Source organism: Megalops cyprinoides, chromosome 1, assembly GCF_013368585.1.
Source record: "Megalops cyprinoides isolate fMegCyp1 chromosome 1, fMegCyp1.pri, whole genome shotgun sequence".
Taxonomy (NCBI): Eukaryota; Metazoa; Chordata; class Actinopteri; order Elopiformes; family Megalopidae; genus Megalops; species Megalops cyprinoides.
The window spans coordinates 18,257,629-18,273,899 of record NC_050583.1 but is presented as its reverse complement, the minus strand read 5'-3'; the positions used below and the strand labels follow the sequence as shown (position 1 = coordinate 18,273,899).

The 16,271-nt window shown below is 42.9% G+C and overlaps 1 protein-coding gene across 1 annotated transcript; it reads right to left on the bottom strand.

The window, feature by feature from the left end:
* Nucleotides 1-346: 346 nt before the first annotated feature.
* Nucleotides 347-11,899, bottom strand: LOC118785349 (voltage-dependent calcium channel gamma-4 subunit-like). Its single transcript, XM_036539963.1, has 4 exons — nucleotides 11,372-11,899; nucleotides 2,583-2,666; nucleotides 1,772-1,912; nucleotides 347-867 (listed from the first exon to the last, which is right to left on the bottom strand). Exons 1-4 carry the CDS (start codon nucleotides 11,592-11,594, stop codon nucleotides 347-349), a joined length of 969 nt encoding a protein of 322 aa, XP_036395856.1. The 5' UTR covers nucleotides 11,595-11,899.
* Between the last annotated feature and the right edge of the window lie 4,372 nt (nucleotides 11,900-16,271).

Sequence of the window (16,271 nt, the reverse complement as noted above, 5' to 3'; positions counted from 1 at the left end):
AAATCAGGTTTGCTGGACTGTTTGAAAAATTGAAAGCTTTTCAGCAAAGTGCTTTGTAAAAGCAGGGTGGGCTTTCACAACTGACTGCTCTGCATTTCAGGATGTGTTGTTTTGGCAGCTATAGCCCAATCACCCAACCTGCTACCTCTTTCTCTGCCTAATACAGACTCATCACCACCTTTTATCCAGAGAGAAGACACTATTTGCATCCCTTCACATGAATACTGATCACCCAGCAGTCATTGATGTAGCAGTTTGTTTTTGCTCGTCAGGCACTGTCTGTGCGTACGGACCTGATGGCCTCAACGTCAGCCTCTTTTGCAAGACAACGCCCCGAGGAGCGGACTCATACCGGAGTCGTTCTCCTGTTGATGCCGTCCTTGAGGTCTTTAGGGAAGCAGTTATGGACCTGCAGGAAGCCAGAGTCATGGTCCGGGCTGTAGGAGGCCGCCGTGCTGGACTTGAGCGGGTCCCTGGTGAGGGTGTACATGGATATCTCCCCCATGGGCATGGAGCTGACCATCTTGAGCCCCACGGGGGAGGTCTCTCGGGAAGGGTCCGTGGAGCGGGAGCTGGAGCGCGAACGCCGTCGCCGGTAGCGGTAGCTGGGCATGCGGGAGTAGGGGGAGGAGGAGGAGGTAGTCTTGATGAACTCCCGCCGCGCCTTGAAGCGCATCTCCTTGTTTTTCTCGATGTAGATGTTGACGGCCAGCACGCCAATAGACTCGGCCACGATGAAGGACAGCGCCCCGAAGTAGAAGGACCAGCCGTAGTTGTACTGGTTCTTCTTGTCCTCGTCCTTCTTGTCGCTCGGGTCGCCCGCGTTGCTGGAGATGTAGACGATGATGCCGATGATGTTGCTCAGACCTGTCGGACACAAAGAAGAGTGCTGTGATCACAGCTCTTTGGCTTTCGCTGTCATATGAGTTTCATTTTCGTGTTCCTGTCAGTAACATTACTGGCACATGAAAAACATGCTTAATCTCCCCAGGACCAATATTTAGTATCACTGATCCTCAATAATTTACATTGCCTTTGCAGGCTTACATCTGAGTCTATCTGTGGAATGACTAAGAAGAAATTCCAGACAGCCTCTGAAATGGTTTGTCCACATATGCTCAGCTCAACAGGAAGCAAAAACTCTGTGCCTTTCATGTTTCTGATTACGTCCATTTCATATTCATACAGTCAGCTAAGTATCCTGCAGCTAAGTGAGGCTGGGCTTGGTATAGGCTTAGATGGGAGACCTCCTGGGAAAACCAACTCGCTGCTGAAAGTGGTGTTAGCCAGTAGGAAGCCATCTTAGCCAGTAGGAGGCTGCTTTCCATGGGCAAAGCAGAGAAGGTCCAAATACAATGAAGGGGATACTGTGCTACAAAACATGCCATATTTTGTACTCTCACAATCAACAAGGGCGTCCTCCAGTGTCCTGGCCAAATTCCCAGTCTGGCTCTTTCAATCTGACTATAAGGCGATTCCCTTCCATCCACCATAAATCACTTTGAATCCTTAAAACACACAATATAAATGCAATGTGTTGTTATTATTATGAATCAAAGTCTCAACTGTCAGATCTTTGTGTTTGTGATGCACTTCAGTTATTAAAAAAGAAAATTCTTCTGAGGACTGCATTCTGGATTTGATGGAGGTTACCCTCTCTCTAAGATGTCTGCTGCTCACGTCTCTCACACAACCCCCGGTAGTCAGCCCAGCCCGCCCCGACGCTCGTTCGCCCAGCGGTGGGAATCTACGAGGGGCGGCGCAGGTTTACCTGCCGCGACGAACAGGATGCCGGCGCTGAGCAGGATGTTGTTCTTGCTGCTGTAGATGCGGCCCGCCCCCACGCACAGCCCGCCCAGCAGCAGCAGGATGGTGCTGAGGATGGGGAACACGCTGGAGGCTCGGACGATACCTGCGCACGGCACAGCACAAGCGACAGCACTTAGCGGCGGCGCGCGCCACCACCGCTCCGTCCTAGGGCACGCCTTGATTACTCGCGTGACAGTTCATCTCCGATGCTGTGCCAACCCATGACTTTGCCACGGGGGGAGTTTACAGTGTGCGTGCTATTTATACACGCAGAAATGATAAGCTCATTTAAACATTGCGAATCACTGTCTTTGGTTTGTGCATGCACTGGCAGTCCCCCGTTCGCCTGCATAACAGCCATAGATTTATAGTTTTCTGGAGCTGGTTTAAAAATCACTTCTCAAACTCGCACTTCAACATGCATCGGAGAGTATATAGATCATGGGTTGTCAGATCTCTCCTTTACCCTGGCCCCATGTAGATACTCTCACGACTTTATTCCAAGCCCATCAATGAGCTGCTCAAGTAATCTCTGGACTTCTCTTTCCATTAGCCTTGGTGTCATCGAATCATTTTTTAAGAAGAGAGATGCGCTGAGAATCCCGGCTACTGAAACCCGAGCGCGTCTGACACCTGCGTACATCAGGATTTCAGAAATCAGACAGATTGACATGATTCTAATGATAAAAAATCCCCCTCAAGGAAGAAGATGGCTGTGGCTGTGCATGGAGATGGCTGTGTCACAGGAGGCGGAGAGATTGAGAGGCACTCACGTAGCAGGTACTCTGAGCTGTCGGTGTCATAGTCGTTGTCCTCAGGGAAATGATTGATCCGGTAACAGCTTCCTTTGTTCATACCTATGGAGTGTGAGCCATCGAGAGAAAATTACCGACAGGATGTGTAAAAGATGTGAAAGCGCACACACACACACACACACACACACACACACACAAAATCATACTGACTCGCATGCACACAATCATACACACATGCACAGACTCACATATACACATACTGTTGAAATATAGCCACAGACCAGAGTCTCAGCTAAGATCTGTTATAACATTTTCCATACTGACAGGATGTGTAGAAGATGTGAAAACACGCATACACACACGTGTGTATATATATATATATATATATATATATATATCCAAAGCATTCTTGTCTCCCTCTGATTTTTTTCCTGTTACCCAAAAGGAAAGAATCAATCAAGCTTCTGTAGGCCAGTCATTAATTAACAGAAATTAAAACTCTGACAGAGTGTTTCCAAATAATTTTCCTCTCCAACCCCAGCTTTAACCTGAACCCCAATTAGCGATCTTGCTAACGAACCAGGGAAAATTCAGGAACGGGTGTGATGATTACTCCATATTAAGTGTCCAATATCGGCACGTCTACTTTAATTTGCCTGATGCCTCTGATGCACGCTGGTGTCTCATGTGCCTCGGGCCTCGACTTGATCAACACATCGCAGAAAGAAAAAGGTCACCATATCGCCACTTACCGTTCCTTAACAGATCATGTGTATACTTATTTAATATATTCAAATCTACACATAATGTAGGGATCTTTGGGGTAAAACATTGTGTAGCAATGTTATACAGACTTGAAAGCAGATCCCTGCATTGTCACTGTTGTTTGATCCTACTGCAGTTTTTTTTTGCAATTTTAAGATTATGGTAAATAATAAATGCATTTCTTCCTAGTTTATTCAGATGAGGCAAGTCTCTATCTGTTGGTGCTTCTAACGCGAACCGCATTACACCCCCTCAGGATCAATGTCTCTCATTTCTCAGCTCTAAATAGATTGCTCAGTGCACTTATTGTTTTCCCTTCTGCACTTGAAGAGCATAAGAACCCAGGAACAACAAACCCAAAAAACGTGGTCCGAAAGCAATTTATTCCTGAGCCGTTGCACAAGCATTGGCCTTTGTCTTTTTATTTATAGCCTGCCTGATGTAAAGATGAACATCACTGTTGGACCGAACACAACATGATCCCCTACTGATATGTCATGCATATGCCTTTAACAGAAAAATATAAACACATTGGATGTTTAAATTAACATTTAGCTCATTATAAGAATCAATTATACCTCTTGGAGTGCAATAAGTGAATAATTAATTGCCGACAGAAATGCTTGGGCCACTGAACTCAGCATTTTAAAAGCAATGCATCTGCGCAGTACACTCTTCTTTACCGTTCTTCTGGTTAACTGGAGACACAGAGTCTGATACATTCAAGACCTCGCTACAGAGACAAAGATAAACAGCACTGACAGTTTGAACTTTGGTATTTTTCATCGCGAAGTCTCACAATGTATGATTAAATTTTGCAGGTACATTGCCTAATTTAAAAGCACGGCTTTGACGGAGACTCACATCGTGCTTGTAGTAAAAGTGCTTTGTATGTATAAACCATAAGAGTTTACTACGTCAACACTAAGTCCAATTTTCTGCTATAAAAGGACAGGGTTCTATTTTAGGTAGACCCACAATAAACAAGCTGTACCTCGCTAAAATAGAAATGGCCCTGTGTCTGTCTGTGTGAAGTGCTTGCCAAGGCAATGAAATGGTCTAGATGTGATTTGATGATTTATAGACAACCCCCATTGTTTTTTGTCTGAATGAGTGGATGGAATGTATTAAGGCTTATGTTTTGGCAGATGTGGTTAAGCTCACTACACTGACCTTGAAACATGTGGTCTAGCACCATTTTTTCTCTTTTTTTTTCTATGTAAATCATCTTGTCATACACTGGTAATCAGCTTGATAGAGAAAGCCTGTGCTTAAATCTGAGAGTCTTCTGTGTCAGACCAAAATTTAGCAAACGCGGCCACCTTGGACAGAAGGCAACTCTGTCGTCTGAAATGATTGTTGCGTATTTGCAGTGGCCCAGCGCTTCAGACAGCATGGCGTCAAAGACGCAGCGCTTGTTCGAATCTCATCCCACTTAAAGCGTCAAGATGGAAATGACACACTCTCGAGGTGCGACCGTTACATCTGACTGTGTACTTTGTTAATGTTTGGGGTGAAACAAAGAACAATTGCCTCTCTGTGACACTGCTTTTCTGACACAGCATGCTTTTAATTAGGTCTTGCATTTAATCAGGAAAAGCAAGTTAATTATAATTAAATAGGTACGCGGAAGTGGAGCATAAGTTTCCTTGTCTAGTCACTGTAAAAAGGGACTGTTTAAGGACAGAGCAGACAGCTAACATACGGCTGTGCTGCAGATCCAACTCTGCTGCGCCTGTGCCCTGAAGCACCTATCATTAGGAGACTAAGGCTCTTGATAAAGAACAAATTTTCCAAAACTTTTAAGAGAATAATACATTACAATTCTCAAAGTGAAACATGAATATTAAAGCTAGAATTTTGTCTGGTTTGACTTCATTACCTAGAGATTTATCCACATGAAGCTGGAACTCTTTCGAAAGAACAGCACTTCTTGACTCAAATGTGTTAACACATTCAACATATGGCAAATGTTGCAAACAGATACACAAGCAGTGTTTAGTGGGGCACTTTCCCAGATGCCTGCATTGAAGCTGTCATACAAACATATTCCGGTCTGTCGATGCCCTAATGGCTGTTTTGCTGAACATTTAGTCCTCCTCCTGTCATAATAGCTCTACGCTACCAGAAGAGCGCCACTTATCACAGGATGCCAAACGGACTGCGCAATGCATCCAGCTTCATGTATCACTGACATCTTTAGGGAGCTGTAGAGGGGGGGGGGGGGGGGGGGGGTGAGTGAGCAATGCATTCAACCCCCAGCTCTGCAAAATGAATATTTATGAACTAAACGCCTGAACAGCGTCTCCACCCCTGCTGGTCCCACGGTGTCACTAATCGGGAGCAAGGTCCCACAGATCCCCGAGTTGTGGCGTTGGCCTTCCAAGGACATGAACGGGGGTGTGAGTGACGGGGACACCCTGGAGACCAAACGTGGAAGAGCAGGGCCCAACGGTCCGATTCACTGCCTGCATACCGACTCCTCCTCCTTAAGCATGGAGATTATTCCCTGCCTTTTCCTCATTTTTTTGCAAATGTGTGTGTGTGTATGTGTGTGTGTGTGTTTTTTTTTTTAATAATGCGTTTGATTGGGGTTGATTAAAAGCTGAGGACCTTGCGGTGGTGATTTATGAAGGGCCTTTATCATCTGAGTCGTCTTGTGCGGAGCGGAGTCAGGTGGGCTTTGGTGTGTTTGTCTCATAAAGATGTAATAAAGCCTGTCGGCTGACATGGTGATCGTGGCGACGCATCGCGGAGACAGGGCCCCGCTCCCTCAGGCCTGTCTGAGAGCAGCATGCATTACTCAGTGCATCTTCTCCATGGTAACCTCAGCTCTGTTCCAAGAATCACATTTCCATAATGTCTCCAAGGATGCCTTTGACATCTTCATTGTTCTTTAATACAGAACCCCTTCATCTGCCCCCCCCCCCCCCCACCCATCCTCTGTTTCCCCCATAAACCCCCCACACACTACCTCCACCATCCTCCATCCCACCACACCCAATACTACCACAGCACTGAATTCAGTTATGTATGCAAAACACAATGCTTTGCATTGTATCTGGTTTGATGCAGGCAGAAAGGACAAGGCACCTCATTAATATGAAGTCACTGAGATGAAAATAACCAATAACTGGCAGGAGCTTACCAACAAATTACCAGGGAAAAAAATTGCCTTATTGCCACCAGTTTCCTTAGCTGTTTATGTGACAAGAATTCAATCTAATATGTTGGACTTTAAAATGTTGCATGTAATTAGGACTGCCTGTTTAATTGAGGATAAGTGAATAGCAAGAACTCAATTGCTCTCTTCATTTGTAAAAGCTCATCCACTCTGTCCCAGCAGGGAAAGCTATTTAGTTTTACAAGGCATTAAACAGAGAGCCTCCTGTTCACGTCCCTTGTAAAGAACACACAGCCTGTCAGTGCAAAGTCTAATAGCTTTTTAGCATCTTTCGCAGGTCTGGGTTGCGAGAGAGGCAAGTGAGAGCGCACCAGTCTTTCCAAGAGAAATAGGAAGGAGATTTCATTTTGATATGCAGCAGCTGTCATTACAGTGTAGATTGGTTCTGGATGAAAATCAAACTGGCAATCACTAGAGTGTCCTCTTTTTTAATCTTTCTCATTTTTTCTTTTCTCACTCTGCATCCTATCCTTGCATTGTCTGTTTTCTGTGCCCCCTGGTATATAAAGTAAACACTAAATAAAGAAGAAAGTGTGTTTGGGGCAACAGTGTTACTGCATGGCACTTAAGTCCTAACCAGATGTTAGTAGGTTTAAATTCCGGGCAGCACACTTCAAATTCAAGGCAGGACGCTCTTTGTACCCTTGTGCTTCCAATAACCTTCAATAAAAGGGTTATAGAACACGTGGAAGACCTTAAAAAAGTAAGCATGTCACCCTGTACAAGTAAATGTTCCAGCTAGGTTTGTGACCATTAAATAACAACGGTAGAGATTTTACCACAGGAAATGACAATTGTGCTACTCGCAAAAGCTGTGAATGAATGGACCACGCACATGTTGAGTTTGTGCAGTGAGATCCTGCAGGAGCGAGGTCTAGAATGAGCACATCGCCCCCTTATCATTCCCTCTCAGTGCGGAACGGCGACGGAAGTCAGGCCTACTGGCTAATTAGAGCCTCCTAAGCCTTTCAGCTGCCGCATTTTAATTACAGACCCACAGTAAGCCCAGGGCACAGCAAATCGACAGTCCTGTTTTTTTTTTTTTTTTATTCTCCACCACCAAATAACATCACCAAGGAGAATCCACTGCCCTATAGTACAGCCTGATTTAACAATGCCTCTCAAGCTCAAATCTTTCAGTCTGCATTTGCTACATGGCAAGGTTTATTAGCTTTGCATCGCGCAAGAGCCCACATCCTATGACATGTTTTTGACAACCATTACTCATACATCTCTGTGTTACTGTGGAATACTCATCACGTTGAATTTCCTGATGGCCACCCACTGAAACAAATTGAATTGCTGGGGGGGGGGGGGGGAGGGGACGGACACATATACATGATGCTCAAGAGATGATTAATATGTATGTGAACATTTTTCATATTTTCCTTTACAAAACATAAATTACACTTAATGACACTGATACTTGGAACATCCTGAGCTTGAGAAACATCAGAGGGATAGAGACTAATAACCTTACCTACCTTACCTTTCTGTATTTGACTCAAAAAGGAGTACCTCTCCACGGGGCGACACCAAACGCATTACCCGGAATTCAAGAAAACATTCTCTCATTAAACCCCTTTTCCTACTTGCTCCCCGCAACAAGAATCAAATTGTACTGGCACTCAGCCTCCAGTCTGCTCCAGTTACAAACTGAGCCGCAAACACTGCAGAGAGATGCTGAACTCTTGCTTTACTTTCTCTTGAGTCTTACTCTGGCACTGCTTGTGCTGGGCAATGCCACTTACTTCCAATACACAGCAATGAAGGAGGTTCAAACTGGCAACCACCGCATATGCAGTGTTCTCTTCCAAACCAGGTTTTTTTTTTTTTTTTTTTTTTACATCCCGCTACACCAAAGCACTGGTCACCAGTCTCAGTATGCTTGTGCCACTGACTCTGGGCAGCTGGTGCTGCCTTCTGTAACAGACTCCAATGCCAAATGAGCACGACATGACATGAAAACATGCCTCAACCTCTGCAGGAACCTAAGGACAAAATCTAGATATTAACATAATAGCTAAGGAGGTTTCTATTAATGATGGAAAAAATGCCAATGTTTAGTTTTTTTTTTTTTTTTTAAGCTTTGTATCATTGTTCAGTTACACACTTCTATGTTTTCAGCAATAGTTTATCTCTCCTCATGGGTTTGTAACTTTGCAAACATATAGATGTATATTTTTCAACTTTTTTCTCAGGAAACTGCCTTCAACTTTGTTTCGTCTGTCTATACTCATCAATACTGAGCTTTCTTTGACCTTTCACTCCATTCCCCACAGCAGAAGGGAAGTAGGACCAAACGCTGTGTAATGCCAGACTGAACAGACTACACACCGCTAACATGAGTCCTACCGAGGAGCCAAGCCATTCATTATCATCACAAAGGTTGAAATGAACACAACTGTTGACTTGGCTACGGGAGGCGCACCAGCTACCCAAGCGTAACTTCTTATAAATCATGCTAGTCACGGTGCACACGGTCTAGGCTCTGTGTTGAGTCTAGCCATGCAGCACAAATTGCTAGGTTGTTTGGGCAAGCGAAATTGCTTGAGCAGGTTGAGGAGCTGCCAGTTTTCACGAAAGCAGTCTCCCTTCATATGCATTATAAGCATGGTTCATACAATAATTATGTATATGAGGTCTTAAAAGTTACTTTATTTATGTCATCTTGGAGCACATCTCATTCTTTCACACTCCTGAGTAGCGCAGTCTGATCTGTCTGTATCCTGTGCGGATGTGGACTGTGCTTCTCCCGTGGCAGGTGACTTTATTCGTTTCATTTAAACATTTTAAATAATGCAGTTGTTCTCACTGCGTCAAAACTGAGGCGATCGAACAATTCTGCGAGGAGCGCCAAGTACGTAAACAAAAACATTTACAGTAAATGCGATGACTTGTCAGCGCGCACAGTTGTCGACGTGTTAGAAAAATAAGAAATTCCGAACAGCAGTTCAGTACCACGCGCAGTGGATAGATCACGTGTCTGAAGCTTCCAGTACAACCTGCTACTGCACTTTGTAACCTAGGCCCTTACAAGTAAGCACTCATATTTTCACTCTTACACCCACAATTCTTATATAGTATGAAATACATCAGCAACGAAGAAGTAAACACGACCTACACGTCACTCACAGGAAACAAGAGGGTGTTCTATTGTGCAAGCTGCGCTGAACTTTCCCTGAATTAAGCAACGCATAGCCAGGTAGACTCCTCTAACATACATGGAAATAATATATGCGCTTCCGAGAAAGTCGATAAACAGAAACAAATACCCATATGGATTTAATGATTAGTTTACCAGATAAGCTCCCCTGTTGAGTTTCATCAGGTTCCGAGTCCTTGCGATAAAGCTCCGCCCTCCAGGGAATAGCTGGAGACTAAGGTAGACTGTCTGCATTTATTTCTCCTATAGGAAGCAGAAAATTATAAAATGTGCACGCTTCTAACAATGTATGTATTCTTGAATTTTTTTTCGCTATAACATGTTCACTCTAGATTTAGGTATTGCTTTTGTTACTGTTATTACATTGTCGTGTAGCCATTACAAATCGCTTGGATTTTAAGACGTCTGTGGAACGGCACGATACTACTACTACTACTACTACTACTACTACTAATAATAATAATAATAATAATAATAATAATAATAATTGCATTTTTCAACGTTAGGAAAAATAGCATCTAAAGAAAATACTTTAGCGATACTGAAATAATGGCAAATATAAACGACGAAAAGTACGTTTCTGCGATTTAAATAATTTATTATTATTCGTTGGAACGTAACTGTTATATACTTAAAAGCCCGGAACTCCAGTCCTTTTGTTTTGTCCCCTCACTCCAGCCACTAACGCATCTCTTGCGTAAATCAAAGCACAACGCGGAACAAAGACTCCATCCATAATGCTTACACATGAAGAAAAGTCCAAGTATTTCGTTATCTTTTAAAATATCTGTAACATTTATGTCTTCATTTGTACGAACAATCACTTTTACAGGATTGTCCATTGTCAAAAATTGTCTATTTTTAAATCTTCCCCATGTTTCCATAGCAATTTCACAGATGTAGTTGCCAAGCAACAGCATCAAATACAATAAAGAGCTGAATGAACGCAGGTTGTTTATGAAGCGCATCTCAAGTCTGGATTCGTTCATTTTTTCACCAAACGCAGCAAAAGTTAAACTGAATATTCACGTTTGTTTACACGTATTCTGAAACTGACATTATGACTACAACACAAGGGACTGCTCAGAGGAGCAGGCTATATCCTTGTTTTTGCATCATTAATAATGAATCCGAATGTGCACCACATGGAGACAACGTTTCCCATTTTCCCTAGTGCTGATTTTATTCTCTCGTCACCTATCTGAAAGTGTTCCGATGGATTTCACGCCTAATGAAACCGTAGCCTGTCTGATTTATGTCTGCGCTTGTGAATTATTGGCGTTTTCTCCGTCTTTCGCTGTGCGCTCTGATACCTTTCTTCATCCTCATCCCCGTTAACTTTCCCTTAACGGAGCTCTGAAAACTACTCCACTGTAGCCAACAAAGCGTGGTTCTCTCCTTACTCATGTAGCCACGTCTCTCTTAAACATGCCTATGAGTGAGAAAGTAATGCAGATTCCTTTTTACGCATCGGGTACGTGGACACATTCTCAGAGACACACTATGATAAAACCTGAAAAAGTCACAGATATCAAACAGCGGACACGTGCTATACAGTAGTTATCCAAGTGTACATTTCGTTATCTAAATCTCTTTATCTCTTTTGTGCACTTATCATTCGTGTTTGCATTACTTTCTCCTTGTCATTTCCAGTAAGCATCTGAAAGAAATAAAAAGCCATCTACTGGGTACCTTCAATACAACAGATTCTCCACAGCCCGGAGTGGGTGAGATCGCCCTTAGTTTTCTTAGGTTGCGTCTGAGTTTCGTCCGTAGTGATGTTGGTGGCGTTGCATATGTACGCCCGTGAATAAAGCCAGTAGTCCGTACCAATTGCGATTGTCATCAGACTGAACGCCGCGAAAGCCCCCACGGTGGTCAGTAGCATCTGAACCCCGCGATCACACCACGCCATGGCGCCTCATAATAATCCAAACCTGTCTACACCCTGAAGCGCATTACACAAGGATCTGCCCGTCAGACTATTTTCCGAGAGCCCTTTGTGTCATGCCTTTTAGGTTTTAAGTTCTTATAAATCGCATTTCCTTTGAAAACTTCAGCACTTGTTCTGGCTAAGTAAACTTGAAGATGCTGTCCTTTGTCACTTAGCTGCTATCCAACGCAGACGTCGCGAGATGTGCCATTGAATGTTCCTTTTTTTCCTTTTTATTTTCCTGTTTATGGAGCACTCTTGGCAAAATCCAGTTGTTTCTTCCCGGGACGAACAGCTTTCACAAACTCAGATGATTTAATTCAGAAAGCGCTTCCACAGCTTCAACTCAGACCCCACCTTCGCCACAGCTAACCAATGGGAAACAAACATGTAAATACTTAGCTCTAACAGCGGTGGGAAGAAAGTGAAATGTAACAAAATCGTTTGGTAGGTGGAGACGAATTTCGTCTTGTGGAGAGAGCCCGAGGTGGTCCATTAGACAGGCGTGATTTCCCGAAAAAATATCAATCTTGTTTGCGCGGATTGCTGAATGCGGGCGTTGGTGCGCCTGGTTCCAAACCACGCACCAGGACGCTGTGGCAACTGAGCTATGGGCACGTTCAAACGCCGTGCGCAATTGTTTCCATTTTCCGAACTGAAACACGATGGTGGAGTAGTTAAAACTAGTTAAAAACAAATTAATAGTTCATTGTCATTTCACACCTCTCAAACCCCACTGATGAATTGCTAGAGGATCACCCCTACAGATTCAATTCGATGCTCGATCTAACCACTTCGTTTTAACATTTGCACCTAAAGGGCAATTTTTCAACCCAGCCTGACAGTTAATAGTGGTGAGCTCACCCTTGACCATGCCCTAATGTGCCCTGGGTTTCTCCATGCTCAGGAGAAATGTATCTTCACGGTCTGTACCCAATACTCTCCTTCCTTTAAGAACAATGAGAAAACAAAGGAAGTGATCAAGTGTTTATTCAGTACGTGTCTTTAGCTAGCACATCGTAAATCACTGAAATACACTGTTTCTAAAAACCCATTAGGACAAACATGCTACAGGCCTCCCTTGAGAGTTTTTGCAGATTGTGTTGTCCTCTCAGAATATGTGTAGTAAGTACTAGATTGCTTCTCTGGATTATTGATCTGCTTGTGCCTGCCAATGACTGAAAGACCAGTGAGCCTTTGTCTCCCACCCATTGGTGTCTACAATGCAAAAGCAATGGATTGAAAGCCTCAGTATGTCCATCTAAAACAGAAATTCCACTTGGTGCATATGGTATATCTGCTGACTGAAAATATAAATTAGTAAAACAACACAATATGAAACAAGACTGAAAAATAATGTGATTCATCAATAAACATTGACCTTTAGGGATGAAGTTATTGAGATAAATGCAAGAAAATTTTAATTTACTGCAAAACTGTCAGCTTGAATCCCCCAAATGTTGTCTTCATGAAAAGTCACCTTTTTTCCCCTTGTTGGTTCTGTGCTCTTTATGATTTTACAATATGTGTGTTACAGATATATCATGCTCAATCTTTTTTACAATTTTCATATGAATGCCTGAAAAATGGATATAGCATGTAAAGTATACCTCTACATTGATTTCCATGTAGTTTATTTCAGAACACAACATATAAGATCAGAAAATAGCAAATAACATAATCTGTATTTCTTGTTTTCCTTCCTTAAAGCTGTTTTACCTTTTTCTGCTATTATGTCACAGCCGTATATAACACTGCAACTTGCCTCTTGTCATAGATGAATACTCCCCACAGCTCTGGTCTGGCAGCATTGATCATTTAGTAACTTTATAACCCAGGCAGGCCAACAGATTATTGCAGCAGACTTTTGTGTTTGCTTTTATTTGCAGAAAGGCGATGCTTAATATCAAACCCAACTCTCCTGTCCCACAGTGGTGGTTCAGTGATGTAGGAGGATCTGTCAGACCTGCCTGACAAGCAAGTGGCAGATGAACCTCTTTACAGCTCACGCTCACAAGACGCCTCAGAGGAAGGCATTTTGGGACAGGAAGGGTTAAAAGATTAGCAGACACCTTTCCTCTCCTCCCTCTTTCACACAATACAAAGCACGTTACTCTGTGCGATCAGACGCAGACGAAAGATGACTTGATTAAACATGCATAAGTAATAGTCATGGGTGCATAAACACTATTAAATTGAGATTAAAGACATGCATAATGTTCTCTGCCAGATGGGACTTCTTTTTGTGAATAAATAATATGTATTGTAAAGTGTTTTTCTAAGTGGTATGTGTTGTCATGGAGAGTCAGGTGAGACAATGGAATCTGGCATGAAGAAAACAAAAACCACAAAGGGGTGGAAATGCCAGTGGAAATGTAGCTCACGCAAAGCGAGTCGGAGCGCTTCCAGCGGGCTGAGCGGAAACCTTAAGGTGAAACACATCAGAAATGATGTGTCGCGGGTTTGATGGCCATGAAGACTGGCAAATCAGGTTTGACTGTGGAAAAAAGTGTTATTGTGAAGCCTGTGATACAAAAACACCTCATTTTCCCAATCTCTGCATTTCCATGGATGAGATGACTCTGCGCGGGGAATGGGCTGGACTCACCAGCTTCTGCTGAGGCATTTGATAACTGTCTTATCTGTAATACCACCCACAACCTAATGTTTCTCCAAAAATCCTTTAAGAGACATTTACTACATACATAGTTTCTATGGATCTTTCAATAGGAACAGTGAACTGTTACGATAAACCAAACAGTTTTTTGATAAATTAGGTTTATGCCAATGAATGCTGGTCTCAAAATTGCAAAAAGAGGAAGAAATAGTTAAAAATATGATGGAGGAGGTTTCAGAACCCTGTATGGTTTTGTCAGGAAAGACAGGTAATTGAAAGACCTTTCTTTAGATTATTTTCTGTGTCTACTTTCCCCCTTGGAGTTCTCATCAGAGTAGAAAAAATATTTAGTTCATTGGGGATTTCATTTTAAAAAAGCTTAAAAAAGAAAACATTCCTTTTAAAAATGCCAGATATGTCTTAGAAATATTATACGGAATAACGGATTACAGTGGGGAATTAGTAACTGTCCTCCAACGCATTTGTAGCTGCGCAAATACACAAACACAAGCATACATACACACACACCCTAGCACACACACCAATCCACTATAATGCTTTTTCCCCATTCAACTCATCTTCATCTCTTTTAAAAGAAACACAGCACAATCCTCAGTGATGTGTTTACACAATTCACTGCCAGTGCTGCCTCTCCGGCTTCCCTCGGATGCGTCTCGGGACTTCTGTTCTGAACAGAGCCGACACAGTCTCGCCTCCACGCCGGAGTCTCAGCAGTCAGCAGATCACATTCTTGCCAAGCCTGTTTGCCAGGAGACATCAAAGATAATTCCAATGTCCCCAGCTCGTTTTTGAGACATTGTGAAAATGAGATGACATGAGAAGTGTGGGGACCTTGAGCTGTCGCTGCCACTAGATGTTTATTGGGTGTTAGGGCAGTGATTAAAACAAGTCATCAAAAAGCTGTGATTGCCAAATCTCAGCAGACGGTACACCTTTATCTTAACTAATACCTGACAAACTTTCATAGGCGCCTCAGTTGACAGTGAAAGCTGGTTTCAATTAGGGCAGTGTCACCACTCCTGCAGCTGGGGATATTAAATATCACACATCTGCATTGATGGAGAAATCTTCAGCATCTTCTTCATCTCTGCAGCAACAGAGCAGGGAAACACTCCACATTTCAGCAGTAAATAGTATATAAAAGGTGATGAACAGGTGTTAAACCTGTCCCTAAAAGCACAGAGAAACAAAGACCTTTGGTAAAAAACAAAAAAACAAAACAAACAAAAAAAAACTTTATTTGTCGTGTAGGGACAGGAAAATCAAACATTTCAAACTATTTGGGAAGCTTATACACACATTTTAATTTTATTTTTTTTCTACAGGGACTCATTAAACAAATATGAACTCATTATAATATCACAGTGTCATCACCCGGAGGCATGGCAATAATTCCATGTTTTTCACTTTTAATTATTTTCATGTGGCCGTACATCACACAGTGTCAGTTATGCATCTCATTTCTTGTGATGACTGCAGCACAGCAAGGAAAGTTAAGGACAGCAAACTGCACCAAGAGTTTAAATGTAAAAACAACACTGGTGGTAAGGGGTACATATTGGTAATTGTGTAGTCCATGACAAATAGTCGACTTTTTATGCCAACGGAGCGCTTGTTGATGGTTCAGACACTTTTCATATGTCCAGAATATGTGTTGCATATGTCCAAACAGCCGTGGCTGCCATCTGCAACTCCCCACGTCTCTACATTCACCCATCGTCTTGCATGATCTCAATAATTCAGCCATTCATGCAAAGGAGGCCTTCTCATGAATTACGAATGGTCGTTGACACCTTCTCTGTCTGGCTGACAGTGATGGACAGTGTAAAGGCTGCTGTTAAGGGTGAGTTACGATTGGGTAGTTTTCCCAGCTGATCCTAGAACTGTTCTGTTTTATGACATTGCAGGATGTCTGAGGGTAAATGTTGCACTAACATCCCACAAACTCACTGCAAATTCCAGTAGGTGATGTGTAAAAATCTCAATGTTGTGACTTGGTTGTCATGGAGGTGCGTGGGAGT

Excerpts from the sequence above, each read along its gene's own strand:
- LOC118785349 (XM_036539963.1), bottom strand. The coding sequence starts at position 11,594 with ATGGCGTGGTGTGATCGCGGGGTTCAGATGCTACTGACCACCGTGGGG. Across the intron at positions 2,667-11,371 it reads GAGAATCTGTTGTATTGAAG|GTATGAACAAAGGAAGCTGT; the intron begins GTACCCAGTAGA and ends CACACTCCATAG. Across the intron at positions 1,913-2,582 it reads CAGCTCAGAGTACCTGCTAC|GTATCGTCCGAGCCTCCAGC; the intron begins GTGAGTGCCTCT and ends TGCCGTGCGCAG.